The sequence below is a fragment of the Hipposideros armiger genome, unplaced genomic scaffold (assembly GCF_001890085.2).
Source record: "Hipposideros armiger isolate ML-2016 unplaced genomic scaffold, ASM189008v1 scaffold_113, whole genome shotgun sequence".
NCBI classification, from domain to species: domain Eukaryota; kingdom Metazoa; phylum Chordata; class Mammalia; order Chiroptera; family Hipposideridae; genus Hipposideros; species Hipposideros armiger.
In genome coordinates, this window is record NW_017731463.1 from 3,077,359 (window position 1) to 3,101,741 (window position 24,383).

Here is a 24,383-nt window from a genome sequence, read left to right on the forward strand (position 1 = left end):
TTGTACCTACTATTTTTAATCTGAGAACGTGATCCGGAACTATTTCTTCTTTCTGGCTGCTGAACTCAGCTAATCTTGTTGCTACCATATCCCCATAAACTGGGCACACTGAAGTTTTAAAGAATTTTTAATTTCATATCCTGTTTCTAAACATAATATAAATCATTCATTTAAAAATATGACTATATACTTGTCAATCTAATGAAAACACACAAAATTAGTTTGTACCCACTATTTTGGTCTACATTTTAATAATTATTTTTAAATGTCCAATTATATTATTAATCTTTTCCCAAGTTCTAACAATCTTATGAATCAGCTGGAAAAATATTTTAAACAAAAGTGATTTACAAAGATATTGGAATTAATAATTTATGTGAGAATAATTCAGAATAAATAAATTCAAATTAAAATGGCAATGTCATTAAAATATTAATCAAATATTTTATATCAAATTAAAGAGTAGTAATCTCTTTTCAGGGTAACAGATTGGTTTTTTTTTTGCTTAGATAATAAATTCTTCCCCAAATATCCCAAATCAACAGTCTAAGAGTTTTTTACCTGGTGTTCCAGTTTCTTGACTTTTTTCTTCTGGTTTGCCACTTGACTTGAACGCCCTTTGCTCATCCACCTCATCGTCCCCCCACCATGATGGCTGTCCGTATAATGGAGTACCACGGGGCATAGCAGAAGTATCTGGAAAGAGGTGGGAAAAATCTGTCTATAGCATATGAAACAGAAAAAAGAATATGCTTTTGCAGAATACTAGAATTACCTGGTAGATTTATTAAGTGAAAGACAAAGTATAGTCTAGATAGCCGAACAGTCCTCTAAGTTGAATAACTTAGTACTTGTGTAAGACCGTATTCAGTGTTGGACATGATTAAATAATTGAAAATTTGCACTGGCTGGTATCTACATAACGCAAACTGCTATAGCCCAGTAGCTTTTTTATTCAAGTGTAATCAGTTCTTTGGTTTCTAGAAATGAGTCATTAAGTGTAAATACTATAAAAGATCAAACTAAAGTACATTTTGGTGTAAGTGACCCTTAAACATTTTTAGTTTAAGGCTGTAGGGCATTGTACAATAACTGAATTTAAACTACCGTAGCTGTTAACAGGACTAATAGATTCACATTTGAACAAATTTGGTAATGTTTATCAAATTTTAAAAATTGCTTTTGTATGACAGGGATTTTTATATAAAGCATTTCTTACAGTTCCTGGAACATGATAAATATGATAATTACGATAACGTAGCAAAATTGGATAGTTCTTGTTCATTCATTTCAGTTTTTATAACTCAGAAGAAAAAGCAAACAAACATGAAATAATAAAAATACTGTAAGGTAACTTACATTTACTTCTTTCAGATATTTAAACATGTGAAACGCACCTACATATGACTGTCATAAAATGTGTTTTGTAGTGCTTTCCAATGAAGGCACTGGCTGCTTTAAAACCCACTGTGAAATGTCATTATTATTATTGTTTTTTGTATGGACATGGCAGAGTTTTTGAGAACAAAGCATGGTATTTTCTACATAATCAAGTATAAACACAGTATTTTCAAAGAGGGTAGCTTACCCATGGCTTTTTCCTCAGATTTTAGTGCTTCTGTAGCCTTGTGCTGTACTTCTGTTGCAGTATCTGCAACCTTGGAATCTATGCTTTTGGCACATGCGGATTTTGATAATTCCGGTTCTGAAGATTTCTGGGACAACTGAAACTGAATGGTAAACTTCTCATGCTAGAAAACATGTAAAATGCAAGCGAAATATCCATGAGTGAAATCAGCCCTAGTAAATGATTAGGTTCACAAAAGAAATAAGGAAAAAACTTTTTACCTTTAGAGCTTCTTCAGGGACCCTCATTTCTCCTCGTACTACAGTGAAAAGATTTGTATGTAAACGGGGCTAAGGAAGAATATACTTTCAAAATTCTGATAATCGAGCTTAAAATAATCATAAGATAAACCGAAAAATGGTCATATGTTTAAACAGGTAATTACAGCAAAGTTATATTCCCCTAAGAGTTAAATGTTCAAGTATGCTCAAAAATATAAACTTTTCATTTTTCTTTTCGGCTTAATTCTGGGGAGCTTCTTGCGTGTGAATATAGTCATGAGCTGGGACGGTTCATTTTTAAATAATAAAGAAAAACCTTAAAATCTAACAAGTAATTCTAAACTTAGGTAATTATGGCCTTCAAGAAGCAAATAACTGGATCACTAATCGCAGCACAAAAAGACATTTTCAGTTCTCACTAACAATATGATTGCAAGGGGGAAAAAAAGCACCTGGATCAAATTATATTGATAGCTAATCACAAAATGTAAAAGGAAGTATCTCATCAGTGATTACCCAACCGTTAATTCTGAAGTAATTCAATGACTCAGACTCCACAGGCACTGATAAAAATAAAGTTCATTTTGAAAATGTAAAATAAATGCTATAATTAGGGTCCTTACAGCAAGCACAGCCACCCCTTTCCCTAAGGAATTGCAATCAGGGTCAGATTACATTATCAAACAACTGATTCTATACAGATTAGAACCAAGTACTAGATATAATGAATGCTTTCATTATTATGCCAAAAGGAACAATGCTTCTGTATATTAAAAACATCTTTCATTAAACAGTTGAGGTCACATTTCCCACCATTACTTAACCCTGTAATGAAAGGACTTTTATAACCATGTATTGAATTCCATTCTTCACCAATTCAGTGCGGTCATGACTTCAAGGTTAGAAAGCTATAATTACCACGGCTATTTGAGGGGGAAGACTTCTAACGCATAAGGAGCAATACGCTTGTTAACGAGTCTTTAACCTATATTTCTACTCATTAGAATAGAAATTCAGATTTTTAAAGAACTTTAAAGAGCTTTGGGGACTATCCTCTTCAATTCCATTACCTTGGCTCCTTATTCTATAGGAACTTCCGGACTGGGGCAGAACCCAAAGATAATAATCTAGTCAACTGACCGCAGTCTGGGGCTTCCGTCACCTAACATTGCTTCCTACAGTTGTGAAATATTAAAAATTTCCTTTTTTTAATGTACATATGCTGATAAATATAGAAGTGCATACTTTACAACTAAATATATTTACTGAAAAATAAAAGTCTAGTAATTTTGTTTATCCCCAAGAAACCCAAGAAACTCAACGGTTGGAGAAGATTCATAGCACTCTTACATTTTCAATGGGAAACACAGTATCTTTAAAAAATTGAAAGCCATTTCTATTTTTTTCAGTGGGAAACACACATAATTTTAGGAGGATTTCCTGGTGAGGATTTCCAGGGCAAACTTCAGGCAGGCCATACATCTTAGGTTTTTAAACACTTTGCCTACCAAAAAGGTTGCTGGGCGTGGGGCTGAAGAACTCTAGCTTCCTCTTGTTTAGGTCATGAATTTACCTGAGCACTCGGCTCCAGTTTTTACCCCCAGCTTATCTACCATCTTCCTTGTGGTACAAACCTAAGTGACTGTTTTTAACTTGCTAATTAAGAAAAATGTCAAACTAAGGTACAATTACTCATGATGTCAGTAAGATACAAAAAACACAATACAGTATTATTAACTATAGTCATATGTCAATTATAGAGGGTATTAGGCTAAGTGAAATAAGTCAGACTGAGAAAGGCAGATACCATATGCTCTTACTTATATGTGGAATCTAAAGAACAGAATAAATGAACAAATACAACAGAAACAGAATCGTAGATACTGAGAACAACCCGGTGATTGTGAGAAGGGAGGGGATGGGTGAGAAAGGTGAAGACATTAGGAAGTACAAATTGGTAGTTACAAAATAGTCACAGGGATGTGAAACACAGTATGGGAAATACAGTCAATAATACTGTAATAAATATGTATAGTGTCAGATGAGTACCAAACTTATGGGGGGATCACTTCATAAATTATATAAATGCCTAACTACTACAACTGCTGTACAACTGAAACTATAATAATATAAAATAATATTGAATGTCAACTATAATTAAAAAATATATAGTCATAGAATGTAAAGTACAGCATAGGGAATGTAGTCAATGGTATTGTAATAGCTATGTACGGTGTCAGAAGGGTAGTGGACTTGTTGGGGTTATCACTTTGTGAGATGTGTAAATGTTTAATCACTATATTGTTTTGTACACCTGGAACTAATAATAATTCAAAAAAATAAATTACACAAAGTTTAAATTCTTGTTTATTAAAAATCATAATATTTATAGGCTATTTCCCCATTTCTTTACATAAGACTATGATTGTTATTCTAAGTCATCCCTATGCTCAATTTATTCAGGAAATGTTTATCTAAACATGGGATCATGGAAACTCATCTGCATACTAGTAATGTGTTCTAAGATACCATCTTTTATCTTAATGACAATTAAGGTTAAAAAGAGAACAAATTTTTAAACAGTTTTAGTTTCTCCTAGGGTTCTGGCTTTAAAACACCAGTTTTCAGATATCATTGTGAGCACATCTTTCAAAAATTATTTGTAAAATTAAGTCATTAAGTTGTTTCACTGAGGAAATACCAATCACAGAATGAGGAAAATTTTTAAAAATTTTCCAAGTATTACATAATGAGCTTTTGTTACTTGGGACAAGATTTCCAGTGTTATAAGGTTTCAGAAAGAGCTGTATTCTCAAACAATTTAGATGGGTATTAATATAATATTTTCTGAAAAACTAGGACATATTACAAAAAAATGTAACTCCCATAGTGTTGAAGACACTGATGTCAGATAAATGAGAATATTTGAATGCAATTATTTTATACAATGAAAAATTGGGAAGTAAGCATTTTTTCTAAATATACATATATATATTACATGTGATTTAAAAATAGATACATAAGAAGGTTATCCTTAATAATTCTCCTTCAAGTTAACCCAGAGCTTTTCTTTTTAAATCTTCTCATTAGGAGTATGGGAAAATTCCTTTATTTAACTATATTTGATAATGAAATATACAATTATGCTACATTAGATTCCACACTGTACTAAGAAGGCAGATCCTAGGCAATGCCAAAGATTTTTTAAAAGTTATGATAGAAAACCTTTCACAGGGGAAAATTTTAATCTATTAATTTTGTCTGCATCTTCAAAAAAATATATCATTTTATTTTAGCAACATGAATACCTTGTCCAACTTATAGAAGACCCTATTCTATAGGAACATAATGTTTCAACAACTGATTTTAACTTTTCTTCTCTGACTTTTCTTTTATCTAATGGCTCATTTCAATTTCTTAAATTTAGTTCTTTCAAGCTTTGAGAAATGTCCTCTACTTTTAAGAAAATTTGAAAGTGTTTTTTTTGTGGATGTAAACCACACTCATCAGAAAAAAATCTTAACTTCTCTGAATGAAGAGCAAATTTTTAATATGTTTATCCCCCTCTTCATCATTTTAGCAGCCATTATCTGGACTGCCAGGCAAACAATGCTACATACAGTATTCTAAGTATAGATAAATCATGATCTTAGAAGCTATGACAACGATTTTTACCTTGTTTCTAATATGATTAACCTAATCACTTTGTGGGCCATTATGGCAGGGAGCAGACAACCTTGAGAAAAGAGAATTCCATTTTTATATATGTAATTATATATAATAATATTTTATAATAACTCATATGACTGGGATGGTGAAGAGGAGGAAATCTTGAGAATTAAGGTATTTAAGTGATGTTTAAATCATTTTCAGCTAAGCACAGAAACCATACCAAACTCCGATTTTCCTTCTTCCCAGCTCACTAGTGGTTCCTTCTTGGTCTTTTATACTAGTTCCTCATCTCTCCCACCTCTTAATGATGGAATGTCCCAGTTTTTCATCTTACTAATCCATATTCACTCCCTTGGTGATTTCATTTGTTGTCAGGTTTTAAATAAAAATCCCCAAATTTCTGTCCTCCCTGGATCCAACTGGTATATTTAAAATGTCCAAACCCCACTTATCAGACAGAATAAAAGGAACCAGATTTTCCCTCCCATCTTAAAATAACAAAATCATGGAGAAAATATATGAAACAACAGTTTTCAAGACAATCAATACCTAGCAACGAAAGACAGTGATTCCCGACATGTTGAGTCCAATCACTACCCTAGTTCACTACCTTAAGAGAGTTTCCAGGTCATACTCCAGGAGAGGTAATCCAGACAGAGTCTGGAAGATTCCCTGGAGGAAACTGGGTTGAGAGTCTGGGAGAACAAGGTGACTAGAGTTCATGGGACTGAGTACTGAAGAAAAGAAAGCTGACAGAGAGAGAATTTCAGACATCTTAAGATGGTCTTGCTCAAGTATTCAACTGAATACTAATCAGCACATGCATAAATGAAAACTACTACCTAGGGCTGTAGCAAGAACCATCTGAAAGTATGAAAATAGTGCCCAGTGCTCACACAGGGACTGGAATAGTGTCTGCTCCCAACAGCCAGGCTGGAAAACCTCATGAATCATGAGTTATCGGACAAAGCAGAGGTCGGCCATTTTTTTCTGTAAAGGCCCAGACAGTATATATTTGATGTTTTTTTAGACCATATGATATCTGTTGCAACTTCTCAACTCTGCTGTGGTGGTGCAAAAGCAGCCATAGAAATATGTAAAGGAGTGGGTTTGACTGTGTTCCAATAAAACTTTATTTACAAATACAGGCTGAGAACTAGATTAGCCAATGAGTTTGCTGATCACTATAGTAGAGTACAGAGAAAGGTCTTGCTTGTGTAGTGGGGAATAATTAGCCCCAGACTAATCTTAGAAGCCTAGCAAATCTTAAAAGCAAGACCCAAAGTGATAGAACTATTTCCGAGTAACCTGTGTCCCAGAACAAAGCTCAATATTTAAATACAAAATATGTATATACAATACTTAACAAAGTAAAATTCACAATATCTGCCATCCAATCAAAAATTACTATGCATGTAAAAATCAATTTATTGAAACTGATGCAGAACTGACACTGATATCAACAAAGATGCTAAAAGTTATTATAACTGCATTCCTATATTCAAAAAGTTAAGTAGAAACTTGGAAGATATCAACAACAAAATCCAAATTGAACATCTAGATATGAACACTAGGATGGGTTAATGACAGATTAGACATCACCAAAAAAGAAATTGGTAAACTTGAAGACACTGCAATAACAACAATCCGAATTGAAACACAGAGAGAACACATACTTAAAAAAAAAAAATTAAACAGAACATATGTAAGATGGGAGAAGACTTCAAGTAGCCTAATAAACATTTAATTGAAGTCCTTGAAGGAAAAGGGAGGAGGGCAGAAAAAAATATTTAAAGAAATAATGGCTGAAATTTTTTCTAAATTTGATTAAAACTATTAACTTATAGATCCTAAAGCCTCACAAACCCCAAGCACAAGACATATGAAGAAAACTATACCAAGGAACATCATACTTACTCAAATTGCCCAAAACCAGGGATAAAAGGAAACAATGCAAGTGAGAATAGGGGAGCAACATCTTTAAAGTACTGAAAGAAATGAAAGGTCACCCAGAATTCTAAACCCAGCAATAACTTTCAGTAACTGAGGTGAATACTTTTCCAGACATAAACGCTGAAAGAATTCATCACCAGCAGAACTATACTGCAAGAAATGTTAAAGGAAGCCCTCAGGCAGAAAAGAAAATACTAGAAGAAAATATGAGTCTATAACAAGAAAAGAAGAACATGAGAAAAGGTAGCTACATTGGTTTAAGATATAAAAGACACTGGGCATAAAAATAGAAAGTATTTTTCTCATCATTTAAATCCCTTTAAAAGATAAGTAATTTTTGCTAACAACAATGTAGTTATATTCTGGCCTATCCTGCTCTTCACTGGCTCGGGCCACACTGACTTTTCATGTTGTTCCTCAAACAAGCCAAACAAGTTCCTGTTTCAAGCCCTTTGCCCTTAACTCTTGATTTTATGTGATACGTATCTTAAGGATTTAAAATATACAACTCAAAGTATTAATGTTTAATGGTCTCACTTTTCATATGTTCCTTTGGCTCTACAACTGGAAAGGTTAGTTGACGTACAAAACTATTTTTTCATACAATTTAAGTTAAATATAAAATAAAAACTAGCTATGCTCTGAGAACAATTTTAAAGTGTTAGTACATTTAAGAATCAACTCTACTTAGCTGAGACTACATTTTCTGTGCAGGATGATAAAAATCCATCCAAGTTGCCAATGTTTAATACATTCCTTAATATTGAAGTCCAGATGAATGTAGTAATTGAAAAAATTACTAAAACTAAAAAAAACATTCAGCATAATGTAAAATACCTGTATTTTAATTAAATATAAATAAGTCCATTTTACAGAGTTTTTGCTTAATATGAATAGAAATGTTTTTCTTCTTCTTCAATCAATCACATTCCTTCTCTTCACTAGTGATTCTTTACCCTATCCTAGGTATATAGTTCCTATTCATGTACCTATTCAGGCAGGTCTTAGAATCTTATTTTTAAACAAAAGTTTTAAAATACACGCTAAATGCATAAAACTGTTACTTAATTAGGGAGCAGGTCTTAGAAGACATGGGATATTGAAAATTTTGAACTAAATAGGCAGCAGAGATGGAATAAATAAAATGGAGTAAAAGTGGGGATGAAAGGAGAGGAAGGCTTAAATTCGTACATTCCTCTGGGGCGGTATCTATGCCATTATCATCCAACAATAACAAAAAAATTCCAGGGCTGGGCTAATATTAAACACTTCAGTCCTCTCCCCAGTACATTCTTTGATACCCAAATTACATATGCAATAGCACTGCAGGGAGACCTCTGCCAAAATTATATATAGAGAGAAGGAGGGAAAAATAGCTGAGTCCATCAATTTTTCCAGGATTATTTTTAGGAACAGATATAGTAACAAAAAATAATATATATATATTATTTTTAAACATGTATTTTAGCATGGGAAGGCACAGAGACTTCTAGCATGCCTATATTGTGAATTTTTATATCTCAAGAAATGTTAATTTGCACCAGAGTAAAGATTTTTGAATACATTTAATAAATACACAAAATCATATAAGGATATCATATCCAAATCTCAGCTTATCTTCAAGTTTCAAGGTGATGTAAGTCTGTTCTGGAATCCTTACATCATTCACAAAAGTCTATAAGAAAAAAAAGATGTTAGGTTATATGTGGAGTATTAATTACTACATTTCAGACCAGCAAATACTCAAAACTGATACTCAGAAGTACATATCATATGGTGGGTAATACAGTTTGTGTATCATAAGCATGCGTCATGCATCTTACATGCGGATAAAGGATTTCATATTCAGCCCTTTATCACTATTACTACTAACACACAAAGAACCAGGTCGCAGTTCTCTAAGTCCACCATGCTGCCAAGACAAATTTAGGCCCCTAAAAATGATGCCAAGGAAAGCTCCTACTCAGAAGCTGGCAAATGGTAAAGGGTAAAATACTTAACTCTCGAACATCAGGGTGTAATGAACTCAATTTTAGCTTTTCAGGACAATTCTATTTCTGAAGATTGTTATTTCATTACTTTTATTCTTAGATTTTTTTCAAAACAACAAAAAGAAAATTTAAAGAAACTGAATAAAACTCACTCTATTTTACAATTTCCATATGAGCCCTTTGGACCCTTTATGAATCTAAGATACATATGGGGTCTTAGTGATCTTATTTTTCCTGTATCTTGAAACATTCTGCTATTTCATCATCCTGTAATTATTTCATCATTACTCATCAATTATTTCTAACTATGCTGAAAAGGACCAAAATAAAACAGAAGAATAATGGAATTACTTAAAATATCATTATCCAACAAAAATATATTACAAGCTACACATATGCTATTAAATTTTCTAGCAGGCACATTAAAAGGTAAAGAGAAAAAGGTAAAATTAGTTTTAATAATATACTTTTAATTTAATCTATATGTCCAAATAGTACAATTTTAACAAGTAGTCAATATAAAAATTAACAAGATATTTTAAATTCTTTTTTTAGACCATTCACATTTCAAGTGCTCGATAGCTACATTTGGCTAATGGCTACTGTAGTGAAAAACACAGACATAGAAGGGATGATGCAATCATGAAATAAATCATCATTTATTACACCAACCTTCAGTTTTCTTACGGAATTACCCAAAATATTGCACCATCTTTCCAAAAAAACATAAAATACATCTGGAGACATTATCTTTGTCCTTTTTTTTTTTTTTCAGCTATCAAAGAGCACAACAGAGAATTCAGAATTTTCCATTTAACGTCCATAAAGACAAGAAGAAAACAGACAGGAAGATATTTCACAATTATAAGAGGAATACAAAAAGATAGACGGCAGCAACATATCAGACCATGAGTCTTCAGATGAAGATAATCCTAGATGAATTTCCTCTAACATAAGAATTTTCCCTAACACGAGAGAAGAATGTTCCTAATGACAAAAAATATATGCATATATTGTTCTTCCAGTTAGCGATTCAATAAGAAGAATCACGCAATATTTTCAACAAAAACCTAAGCCATTTTGACAATATTCTTTCATTTTATTGATGTTTGTGTTCCAACACTTATTGTGGATTTAGTTTGTAAGGGGACAGATGCTCAAGAAAGGTATCTACACAAAGAGAACTAGAAAGAAAGGTGATGGAGAAATAGTTAGCGGACTGGTCTTCTGTTGCTTACACATCTAAAAGTAAGAAATGTTTTGCAATTTTGGAAGAAGTCAGCCATCTCTTAACAAAATTTTAAGTTGTCAAAGTCTTTAAACTAATGCATTTTGACAATGCAAGAGTAGGAAGGACTAGAAATAATGATAAACTAGATACCAGCTAGAGATGTACTTGAAATCTGAGTTTGACATTTAAAAAATTTATATAAATGTCCAGGTGAATGCATGACAACTGATGAGTAGTTAGTGGCACTCAAAGAACATTTAATATTTTGTGTATTTACGTACCTTTCAAAACCAGAAAAATATGGAATAAAAATTTGAATTTGTCATGCCTAATTTTCATTAAAATTTCAAAGTTTTTTTTTCATTATCCTTTTATGCTTAGTTCTATAAATTATTTGTAAAAGGACAAAGGGTTCATTGGACACAGATGGTAAATGATAATGATTGTTATTTCTGGCATACAGGAAGTTAAAGACCTAGAATTTGCTAGGTTTATAGAACACAGAACAATGTTACACTTAAAGGCCCGGAATGCAGACATCATATAAAGACCTAACAAATTTTTCTTTGATAAGTTGAAACTTTAAAAATTACTTTATTCTTTCCTTTTGAATTCCATTTTTTCATCTTCTTTTTTACTGGATTTGTGATGGACCTCATAATTGGGAAGGGTCCCTCCATGGTGAGGAACTTTAGAAGGGTCCTGAATGATGTACAGTAAAATATATAAGGGGATTATGTTACTATAGTCATATTCTCAAATTCCTGTATATGACCGGCACTTTGTAATGTCATAGTTTTTAAGTCTACAGAAAAAAATTAGAGTTGTGATCTTTATTTCAAGCACAGATAATATGGAGATAGCAATTCTGCTAAAACTCGAGATCACACCTTGATATGATTTATGAGTAATCCTAAATTACAAGCTTTCAACATGCTTCATAGAAAGGTCGAAATGTTAATAGAAAATTCAAAGGCTTCAGGCATTTCTGAACACTGATTTCAGGTTCATTTCCAAAACATTTTAGAGTGCTTTAAAACTTATATCTTGAGTTTACCAAAATATTCTACATATAATTACAAAACAAAAAAGCTGAGGAAAATGATAGAAAAGAGAAGACTAGAAGAAAATATTAATTCACTGATGTTTGGTAGCATATGATAAATAATTAGGTATATTGTGTAAGAAGAATACTGCAGTTCTGAGCCAATTTTATTTAAAACTATCTCAACGTAAAACACCGTATTTACTCAAAATGCTGAAGATGACCTGTAAGGTCCACTTTAAAGCTTAAAATTGCTCAACTCTCCTAATTTTTAAGCATCTATTGTGTGTTTAACATACACTAGGTATTTTCAGAGATCAAGAAACATATCCTTTTAACATGCTGGCATTTATGACAGAAATATTCCCTAAGGTCTAAAAAGGCTTAGAAAATATAAGCCAGACACAAAGTTTTAGCTCACAAAACTGCAAGTGAAAACATCTGGAGGAAAATACGTTTAGTCTCCTGAAGGTCCAAAATTATAAAAGGAGAAGAGCAAATTTCAAAGAGCAACACATGCAAAAAATCATGGCATTAAAGCAATTGTAAAGCATTTTGATAAATTAGATATGGACAGAAAAATAGGTTTTGTTTCTTATGTCAGTGTCATTTGATCATACCTCTACCTGGCAGGCAGGACAGATGAAGACAGTGAGGCACAGAGAGTGAGGAACAATAAAGATCTCAGTGTTGAGAAGTGGAATTGTGGGGATTCAAGGTCTCTGAGCTACAAAATCTCATGTTCTCGCCACATCACAGAAGCTTGGGTGCCGAGGCCAGGCCAGCTCCCCACACTCCTCCATACAAACCACTAAACTCACAGAAGCAACCGAACTAGATAAATGCCTATTTCGTTCACATATAACTAAATTATATAATTGATAGGATAAAATCATATAACCACCATGTTTTATATTAATGCTCTTGGGAACTTGAGTGGCATGGCCAGGAGCACAACCACTTCAATCGCGTGGCCAGTGACAAGTCTCCTCTTCTTCCAGAACCATTCCTTTTCGTCTTCCCCACTCTAGACCATACTGGTCTGATGCTGGCCGGAACTCCAGTGGTAAAGGGGGACAGAGCTGGGGCCAGAAGACAGGGAACTGAGAGGCAGCCTAGTACCAAAAAGCGAAGCTGGCCTGGATGGGAGTGGTACCATGCAGGCCTGGTAATCTCAGAGGGGCAAGTGTGCCAGCAGAGAGAGAGGCAGGAAGAACTGAAGGCAAATACGGGCTCTCAAGGGGCTTGCACGGAAATGACCCACTACCACATCAGCTACAGAACCAGCTCCAGCTCACTCAGGCAGAGCGACCTTGTTTCTGGTAGCAATAACATCAAGTGCAGATCTGGGTCCCTTGGGAGTGTATTTTAGGGTAAAGTGAAAGGGAGAAGGAGTGGAAGTCACAGGTAGAGTTATTTATAAATTGAGTTTAATTGGTAAGTGCTTTAATATGTAAAATAATGTATTTATTGAATAGTATATAGGCTACAGGATGCTAAACTAGTTTTAACTGGTTTTCTTACCATAACAACAATAACTAGCACTTATGAGTGGTTACTATTAAAAGCGTTTAAACTTAATTTATTTATAGCTTCACAACAACCTGAGAAGACTATAATTTTACTATTTCTATTAAAAAATTGAGGAACAGAAAAATTAAGTAACCTGTCTAAGTTTACATGGCTCGTATGAATTCAAGCTGGGCATATAACCACTACTACATGTGTCCCCTTCTGAAATCACTACTTTTAACCTGATGCACAAATTTCTAGAATTATATGAATATTAAGAGTAAGTAGGCTGTGAACAATAGTCTACAAATTCTCTTATGAATAAAATGCTTGCTAGTTGGTAGTTCAGACCATGGCTACCAAAGTCAGTTCTGGCATATCTCCTAGGCTGTCACTTGGGTAACAGAACGTTCATCATTTGTGTAATGCTTTGAAGTTTTGGGACAGTCACACACCCACATGTATTGTCACATTTAATCCTCATAATACTACAAAGTGGGAATTATTGTTTTTATTACCATTGTTACTATTTTATTATTTTTTTTATTTTAAATTTAATTTATTTATTTATATATTATTTATTTGTTTATTTATTTATTTATCTATTTATTAGCTGACCCATCCTGCCACCTGTTGGCAGTTCATATGTCTCATGTGAAAACAGTTTCCACCTGCCTATCACTTTCTACTTTCATCCATTCAACATGTTAACATCATTAGCAAGTTAATATCCCCAAATGCCTTTTCTTTGTTCCCATCAGGAAAAAGTGGAATTTGGGTTTTATTTTAAAAATAAGTATGAATTTGATCAATTATAAGGCCAGATGGGAGAAGTACTAGGCTGAAGAAAATCTAGCGAATTCTTTGGAGGAGACAGTATGCGTATGAAACTACTGTTTTGGAGGCATGGCAAAGGAAAGTGCGATCCAGCATGAATCTGGAGATGTGGGTGATGCCAAATGTGAGCTCTTTCACGTCAAACATGAAGAGTTTAGACTTAATTCTATATGCATGAGAATCTAATAAAGGCTTGAATAAAACCAACAGGAAAACATGCCTACAAAAAAAGTATCTCAAAGAATAAATATGAAGTCCTTCAGTAGCAGGCCAATTCAGAACAAGAAAAAAAATTTTACTGTATTTGCCAAAGTTCTGCATATGTTTTTCCATATAATGTTTAATGTGTTTTGAAAAGCAGTAGCAGTTAGAAGCAGTTTAGGATACTTTTAGTTTCTGTTAAATTCATTTTAAGATATCCAATAGCACAGATATGAACAACATTGTATTTGCTTATGTTAGCAGAGACATAAGAAAATTAAGAATAGGATAAATTATTCAATACTTCAGTATTCTCTTATTATGTGGCTAATTATACTTTTCCAATGTTGAATGATCAACGGAAGAATTAGAGGAAAATTTACTACAAAAAACAAAACACAAAAAGTAACACAAAAAATATCTTCAAAGTAGGAAACTAAAGAAGCAATAATAAACACTGGTTGTTAGATCACATAACCATATTTGTTAAGGTAAATGAATATGTTTCACTTCTTTTTACTGTAGTATAGAAGGTTCTAGGTCCTCCACCATCTGGTACCAAACCACATTTCCACCTGTATTTTCTCAAGTTAACACACGCTGCTCTGTCTCCCAAGAGTGCTTTTTTTGCATTCTTACTGCCATGCCTTTTGGCTGTTTCCCACATATAAATTTCGAGCCATTTAGTGATATCAAGCTTTCATCTAATCTCCTTAAAGAAATCTTTTTTAAACATTACAGATAAGAACCAAGAACCTTCTGAATTCTTCTGAGTATTTACTGTCTATACAGTTTCTTGAGAACATGGACTAGTTTTATACTCCATTGTATGGTTCCCAAAGTGCTTACCTAGTAAACATTTATAAGTAAAATGCAAACTGAAGAAAAAAAAATACAAACAGAAAATGTAATCTCATTTGCCTTCTTACAACATTAAACTGATATTCAAATAAGACAAAAAATAAGCTCTTTACTTACCCCATTTAGGCTGCCTAAATCTTTAACCAAATGTTCATCCGTAGAGGCATCATAATTGATTACAGCATGTTGCTTATCCACACTACGAGACTGAAAGAAGTTTTAAAGTTAATAAATACAAGAAAATGTCAGAATAAAAGCACAAAGATTTTTAGCTAGATACTTTGTATTAATAGGATAGTAGATAAATATAGGAAAATATCAAAGTAAAAGTGGATTAAATGATATTTAAACTGTTACTATACAACGCAAATATGGCATCACTCCCCAATGAGGAAAGCAGCCATAATTTTAAGACATTCTTTTCTACCAGATTCACACATTCTACTTTTGAGAGAATTTAAATCAGCTGAGTTTGTTGGATGTATGAATATTTTTTTAAATTTCAAACCGTTATATGGGAATCATGAACTTTATAATGTTAATGTATCTTATTGTTAAAAAAAAAAATTACCCTACAGGATTTTCTTTTTTTAATACCAGAAACTACAACATAAATTATCTAAGTACTCCAAAGATAAAAGAAAAGGGACACAATGTGCCCTGTTCCTGAATAAAATTATCTTCACATAGATTGTAAAACTGAAATTCATGAAAGCATTCTGAGAGGGAAAGAGAAAGTCAAAAAAAGGAATTAAAATGGCAAACTGATTTTTGAAAATTGCTTTTAATTCTCTTTAAAGTTCTCACTCCCAACCCCCTCTCTCCAGAGTTTAGTGAACTGTTTGCAGATGGAAGTACCTGAAAGATAAACTCTAAGTCTGTGGAAAGTTCTACTGAAAGGAAGCATATACAGTCTAGTCACAAGAAGAAATAGTCTAAGAACCATCGAATCTGAACTCAATCGCCATTTATCACGGGGTTACTTCGTGAATCTTTTATACTGAAAAGCTAAGAAGTATCCAAAATGGAATGGACATGTGACTTCCAGTTTCCAGTTCGACATATGGAAATTTGTAAGTCATGGCTGTTGTCCTCAAAACAAGAAAAGAAGTGACCAAACTGACAATCAAAGCTCATTTTATTTTCATCAAAGAACTGAGGTCATAAGGCCAATTGCCAACCTGAAAACTGGAGAGACTGGTGAATACAGAGAAGGGCAGTGGACTAGGAGCAGAAAGCACTGCTGCAGGCCGCAAATGGTAAAAAACCTCAAAGACCTGCTGGAGACTTGAGTGTGAACTAGTTTAAGAGATTAAAACACCCAGGGCCTTCAGAAGACATTGCTTTTTCATGAGTTAAATCTCCAGCATACTCACAAAAATCTCAGCATGAAGACAGGAGAAAAATCTTCTCCTGCTTCAGTAAGGGTGAGGGGAAATTAACCTTAATGAAATACACCCAGAATGGCCTCCCCTCATGTTACCAGAGCTCAGCCAACACGAGTTTTACCAGAGTCTAACTGACATGGGAGAATGGAAATACCCAACTGCAGCCTCAGCCTGCTCTAGCCTCCCTGTGTCACCCAAGGATGAGGACCAAAAAAAAGCTGGGATGCACCTATGAACATCACGGCCCCACTAAAAGATTGAGAACTAAAATTCAGAGAATTATAGAATGCTTCCCCTCTCCCCAATCCTTCCCATCACATCAACAGGGACTTACAAATATACATAATAATACATAATAGTAAGGGATTACAATGGGAAGAAAAACAAAGCTCAGATTCTTTAAGGAATCTCTAGGGAAACTCAAACACAACAGGTGACACCAAGGGCAAGAAGGGCACTTAGAGGAAACGTTAACTAACCTCCGACATTTTTAGCTAAAGCAAACAGGGCTTAACTCCTGCCACATAAACAAAAGGGGGAGAAGGTCAGCAATTAATAAACAATTCAGATGTAAATCCTAGTTGAAATGACCCTTTCCAAGTAAATATTACTAAAATTAAAAGCCCCTTCGCCAATTAGCTTCAATTCCATATTGAAAAAGTTTTGGTCTTTCCTTCTGGAATACAAACCTCTATATTGAAGTAACTGACTTTGGAGGAAACAAAACCTATAAACACTAATCATACATACACTCTTGTTCTTGAAACTTTTAAGGGTTGTTTCTGGTTTGGTTTTGTTTTCTCTGAAATCTCAACCTCTCTAGGACAAATTGCAAATCTCAGAATTAACAGGAGCTTTATAAACAGTATCACTGCCACTTCTCTATATCTTAACTGGAAAACCATCTGTTATGGCAAATTACAGGTGTAACCACTGTAAAACATCTGCGTTAAATCTAATAATTAATTCAACTTCATTTTGGTTTTTATTATTTTAATTTGTTGTCCCATTTAAACTAATTAAGTACTAAATTCAGTTATTTGGGTTATATGAAGGAAATGCAGTAGAAAAAAATTTCTCGTTATGGATTTGTGAAGTGAATTAGTCTAAATATAAACATTTCTACATGTTGTAAGGCAAGTGAGATTTCAAGTTATATGTAGGCTCTCAATAAATATTGAATGGATCATCATAAATAATCTCTCTGTGGGGAGAATATAAAGAAAAAATCCTTAGAAGAGTGTAGAGAAATTCAAGGGGAAAAATCTAACAGAGCTGAGAAAAGGAAAAGCACTAAGGAAAGTGAAAGGTTACTATTAGACACGGGAACGAAGTGGAACGGCTGCTCACGGAGCCGGGGATCGGCAGCTTTTCAGGGAAGGGGTGCATGCACACGGATCAGAGATCCAGAGAAAAAATGGTTTGTGGAGAAATAATTGGGAGACGTCACTTCACTGAGTTCACAACTAGCTAGAAACCTGGAAGACCCTGAATCTGATATTCACTCACCCTGCTCTAAAATTGTTTATGGGGGTTAAATAAGTATAAGAACATCCACTAGAAAATGTAGAGCTCACAAAAGACATTAGAGTGCATTGAGTTGAGATGCCACTCCAACTTTGGGGACTGAGGAGTGAAGCAGTGAGGATATTACGTGGGGACAGGAAAAGCAATAGTGCCCTGCTTATCAAAAGTTCCTCTGTGGGCATCCTGGCTAAGGTAAAATATATAATCTTTAATGTAGCACACAAGGCCCTCCAAGATCTGGCCTATTCTGACTCCGAAATCTTAAGCTCTCAAACTGCTTGCCTTGACATCCCATATGTAAACTACAAGGAATTATTTTAATGACCTCAACAGACACTGAATGTCACACTATCTGCAATGCCATGTACCAACCACACTCTAACATTCCATTTATTCATCTTGTAAGATTAGTCAGCGCAAGCCATCTCCTCCATGGAGTCTTTCCAGATTTCTCATCCCCACATTTCCTTGCAGGTAGAAATGACCCCTCTGTTTTTGTGTCCTGTGTCACACTGTTTTTTATACTTATTTGTTTAGATGCATCTCTCCTCCTACCAGACTCTAAGCCTTCAAGGACAGAGACCCTATCTGTACACACATTGATCCCACAGCACCTAGCATAGAGCCTAACACACAGTAGGTGCTTAATAAAGGTTTGTTGGAAATAAAAGTACATGCTGTTTGGCCAATCACATTTCAAAAAGCATGGAAGTATAAAAGTTTTCTTAGATTAATATAATAGCATAAGTATTGAAGTTACAAAGTCCAAACCAACTTTTAAGAAATGTACAAACTGGGTGGCTTAAAAAAACAGAACTAAAACAAACAAATTTGTACTCTCAGACAAGATAATTATAAACCCAGAAAATTTTGGAAAGTAAAAGTATTAAAATGAAGCAAAACCACTTTTTTCATTTAAGAAATACTTCCTTTCCTGCAAAACAAACAACAAAAAGCCTGCCATCAAATAAAGGCAAGACATAAAAAACAATTTCAGGCCAGGCACAATGAAAAACCATCAAGGACTCAAGTTGACTAATTTCTAACTAAAAACAAACACATGAAATGGTTACCAGGTATGTGTCATATCTGCTTTGGGTATGAAATGGCTACTTTTTAACATTATTGTTACTCCTTGTAGTGGTTTTTCCTACCAAAGAATTAAGAGGGGGAAAAAGACACAGAAATAATACACGGATACTTACGCTAAGACGCTTAGACAAACTTAAAGAGATAAAGAAAGATTGCTGTGTGCCAGCACCATTTAAAAATCTTTTTAAAAGATACTATAGCTGAAAAATTCTTTAAAACCCAGTTGCATTTTACAACCATAGTGATTTATCCTCTGCTATGTGCCTCAAAGCACAAATGGAAATAAGTTACTTATGATCTTCAAACATATTCCATTGTCCTCCTGGGGACTGTTCCTACATCAGTATGAAAATTATAATATGAAATAGTAAGGCATATATAATTTCATTCTAGTTTCTATTATGCATCAGAAAAAAACATGCTTAATTAATATGATTCTCAAAATAGCAAAATTCAACCATTGGTGCAATTATATATTTTATGAAGATAAAATGAGAATTTAAATAGGAACTTTTTTCAAAATAAGAACTTTTTAACTATTTGTACAAAGAAGTAGTCAATTTATTATAATGAAAGTTTGTGCATGTTTACTGGCAGGAGAATTAAGTTACCAAACCAATTTAGGTTACATGGATGCAGCAGCAGCAGAGTGGTAGAAGGGAAAGACCATTTGATTCTGAGCCAACGTTACCAAGGTTTAAATCACTTAATGATCATGTGACGACACTGGCCCAGTGACTAAGTCTTTTTTTTTTTTTTTTAGCTGATCCATCCTGCCACCTGTTGGCAGCTCAGCGGCAGCTCAGCTTGGGCCAGGAATCGAACCGGCGACCCTGTTGCTCAGAGCTCGCACTCTTGAGTGAGCTCTTAACCAACTGAGCCACTCGGCCGGCCCTTACTAAATCTTTCTGAATCTTAATTTTCCCATCTGTAAAATCGAGATGATTATATCTTTCACAAAAATGCTGAGAAGAACTGAAATAACATAAATGAACATCGAGAACTAGAAAGTACTATTCAAATGCAAGGTTCTTTTAATAGTGGTAATATTAATGTATTACTTAAAACAAGGAAAGTATAATTTTCATCCAATAATTATACTTGACACCTTTCATCCATGGCTAAGATTTATTTTGCATATGTCTTATGAAACACAGCATAATCATTGTTCCATAGAAAGTCAAACAAGCACAACAAATATAATTTGCCAATGGCTTCCAAGGTAAGTGGTAGGATTATAATTCAAATTCCAGGATTTCTTGTTTTTACCTATTCTTTATTATCCAAGCACATTTTCTTCTCAATGACCATATTCTTCAGACTACTTGTTTTGGAATGAGATGAAATAACACAAAACATAAAAGTAAAAAAACTTTTGTCATAAAGTATCAAAAAAAGTTTAACTGTAATCAAACAGATCATATGTTTGGATCATTTGTTTCCTTTTTACACTGGATTTTAAGCCACATTATCATCAAAGTATTTTTTCAAATGCCAGTAAATCTATTTGTACTTGAAATCTTTATAGGTAAGAAACTTCTAAAAATTATTCGAGGCTAAGATTCTAAAATCCAACAACTGGTTTCCTATATGAGGGTTTTAAACCATAAATGCAGAATTAGTTTAACCAAATTTTAGATCTATCATATACTTATTAAAAAGGGATAAAATATTAACTATTTGTACTTCTAACAATTTTAATTAACTATCACAGTGACCTAACCGACGTGTAGAACCATTCAGGTACGTAAAGCCTTTAAAATGAAAACCTAAGTTCCCAAATCTGAACCTAAAATACGGTCCCGTTCCGACGGGCTTATATCCAAACAGAATCATCACTGCCTTTTCTCAGTTGCCGTGCTCACCACTCCATCTAATTGAGAAGCCCAGGAAAATCTCTGTACTATCCTATTTCTCTCATTGAACTTGTTTAATTAGGGAGTCATTGTATATACAGCTTACTCATATGCTCATCAAGCTGTAGAGAGGCTTTACTTTTATTGTCTCAAAACTATAAACAAAATAAGCTCTTCAATTTTAAAGTAAAAAGGTAATAAGCATATGCAAATTTGATTCTTCTAGGAATAATTCAGGGTTTCTCAATCTCGCCACGTGATATTTTGGGCCAGATAAGTCTTTGCTGTATGTGTCTGGCGGAGGCTGGAGAAGTATGCTGCACACTGGAGGATATTCAGCAGTGCTCCAACCTCTTGGCCTCTACCTACTAGGTATCACTAGCAACCACCTCCAACACCCCCCTCTGTAACAACCGAAATGTCTCCAGATATTGGAGAGCGTGTGTGTATGGTGGTGAAGTGGGGGAGGCAGGATCCCTCCAGTTGAGAACCACTGGGCTAATAAACATTTCTACTCTAAGTACTAGTTTACAGTTTTGAACCAAAAAAGCGGGGGCAGGGCAAGGGACTAAGACTTTATTCTAGATTGCTGGACCTACCTACTAAAATATCTAAATCCTCAAAAATCTAAAGATTCATTTCTCTGCTAATTACTTTACTCAAAAACATCTTAAAAGTGTCTTTCAAAAGTAACTCCTTTATACATAGTTCAATAAATACCACAAAGTTTAATTATAGTCAAACTACTGGAAGATATCTCAAACATCTCTAAAAGAAGTAAAACTAATATCAGTATCACTGACGCATCCACAATTAAAACTCAGTTCTACTTCATGCCATGCTAATTTTATGAATTATTTACAAGTCTTATTTTAAAACTGCATGTGATACCTCTTCCTTCTTAAGAATAAGCTTCTCTACTCTGAGTTCTCATTTTTCGAAATTGAATCCCCAAGATTTATTTTGAAATGATTCAAGGGGGAGAAAATTAATTAATTAAACTGGTAACTAGAGGTAAAAGAGAAAGAGCCAGAAAGTTCATATCTAAGTAGTGTTCTTCTCCAAAGAAATAGAAAAATATTTTATACCAATTCCAGGTTTTGAGTAGACAAATATAGAGGGTCGATGCAATTACCTGCAACATGAGCTCGCAGTCATCTCTTCCGACAAAAATCATTTCTCGTGGCAGCCTGTGGCGAGTGCCTCCACTGCTCACCAAAAACCAGGATGTTAAGCTCATTTTCTGCTTAGCTTCTAAGTCTTTGGCAAAGCTACGTCATCCTGTAGAGAGATATTCAGAAAAACACACATTCAGATATTTTTAACTTGAGCATTGATTGCATCACCAAACCCTATGTGTAGGTCTCAGAACAGAACTGCATTTAACATTTACCCCTGATTAAACAGACAGTCCACAAGTCCCAGGAAATGACCTATCTACCAATTTCTCATTAGTAAAGTAAGTCCACAGATTCCACTAAGACTTTAATTAAAAAGAAAGACATTAGGCAATTAAGAAGGTAGTGAACTAATAAACACATCATATTCCTGAAAAACTTTGAGCATTACTTATAAAGGTGTAGAATCCTCAAGCAAACGATCACATTAGAATGCTAACCTCAGTAAATACTACCAATATTGTACAAATGAATGTCTAACTTATAAATTATTTAAGACCAAGTTCAAATGAATATATTTGATATCTGATTGAGGACAATAAAAACCAAAGAAATGGCTTCTTTGTCTACCAAGTGTAGACCACTGAATGCAATTTCAAAAACATGCAATTTCAATTTATCTGTCCTAATATGTACTTTACTTTCTCTATAAGTTTTTCTAGAGCAACAATGCTTAAACTTTTTGTTCTTGGGACCCTTTTACACTCTAAAAAAATGACTCCAAAGAGCTTTTTCTTTACATGGGTTAAATATATTAATGATTCCCATACTAGAAATGAAAACTGACAAATTGGTATTTATCAATTTATTTAAAATAATGAGTAAATCAATTTAATGTAAAAATAAGTAACATTTTAATAAAAAATAATTATTTTTCCAAAACAAAAATAATCAGCGATAAGAGTAGTACTGGTTTACATTATAAAACATCTCTTTAATGTCTGGCTGAATAGAAGATTTTCATATTTGCTCTGTATTCAATCTGTTACCATATACTGTTTAACCTGAAATGTTTAAAAAGACCTGGCTTTATTAAGTTGGAAAATGGAAATTTATTTTAATAGTCTTTTCTAATAATTGTAGGTAATTTTCTTTGATACTACATTAAAACTTCATAAGTGGTAGTTTTTTGAAAGTTATTTACAACACAGAATATGAAATTTATCATACTACATTTCAAGAAAATACAATTTCTACTTTAAAGGGGTTTTGTAATATCACCCATTGGTCATTTGGAAAATAGGTATTGGTTCCCAGAGTTACACAGATCTCCCAAATGATGACACACATTTCATTTTACTATTTAAAAAGATTACATCCGTTAATTTCATCACCCACATCATCAGAAAAGTCTTTAATTACAGCAGGTCCTGGAATAACGTCATTTTGTTACAAATGATGATAAGATGCCATATTATTTATATCAGTTAGCCTACGGTAAAACTGGCTTCATTATATACTGTCTTGCTTAAAGTCACAGAACTTATCTACAACATTAAATGAACACTTGCTGTACTGGTCAGCTGTTAAGCTCATGGTGGCAGATCAAGTTCCCTAAAATTCTAAATTTTTCTTGAAAGTTCAAATTTTATTGGCAAAAATAATATTGCCAATTCTTTCCTTTGAAGTGACAGGCTCACTCAGTTGGCCAAATATAGAAGGTCCCTGGCTTACGTGGTTCCCCTTAAGATTTTTCAACTTTATGGAGGTATAAAAGCAATAATGCATTTGGTAGAAACCATACTTCAAATTTTTGAATTTTAATCTTTTCCTGGACTAGTGATATGTAGTACGATACTGTCTCCTGAGGCTGGGCAGTGGCGGCAAGCCACAGCTCCTGATGAAGAAGATAAACAACTGATGCTTGATAATGTACTGTGTTGACAGTATTTCTATGGATATTGTGTTTTCACATCCCATCATGTCTACAAAACATGTTTCCTGCTTCTAGTAAGAAAAAGGAGAAAGGCAATTACTCTTGAGATGAAATCAACTGCCCAGCTGTAGGCTACAGTAAGTGTTCTGAGCACATGTACCAGTAGACCAGGCTAAGCTATGATGTTGGGCAAGTTAGGTGTATAAAATTCATTTTTGACTTACTATAATTTTAACTTAAAATGGGTTTATCGGGATGTGACACCATCCTAAGTTGAGAAGTATCTGTACTCAAGTCTACAAACCATAGTTTCTC

General features: G+C 33.8%; 1 protein-coding gene across 12 annotated transcripts in view; it reads right to left on the bottom strand.

The window, feature by feature from the left end:
• Positions 1–24,383, bottom strand: part of CEP170 (centrosomal protein 170) — a 111,327-nt gene that overhangs the window by 61,767 nt on the left and 25,177 nt on the right. For all 12 annotated transcript variants that reach the window (XM_019647561.1, XM_019647570.1, XM_019647569.1 and 9 more), the window contains 6 exons: positions 22,150–22,295; positions 15,269–15,358; positions 9,070–9,148; positions 1,849–1,907; positions 1,589–1,751; positions 562–696 (listed from right to left, as the gene is read on the bottom strand). In XM_019647561.1, the coding sequence (XP_019503106.1) occupies positions 562–696; positions 1,589–1,751; positions 1,849–1,907; positions 9,070–9,148; positions 15,269–15,358; positions 22,150–22,254 (631 nt within the window). In that variant the 5' untranslated portion in view covers positions 22,255–22,295. The remainder of the gene's footprint in view (positions 1–561; positions 697–1,588; positions 1,752–1,848; positions 1,908–9,069; positions 9,149–15,268; positions 15,359–22,149; positions 22,296–24,383) is intronic.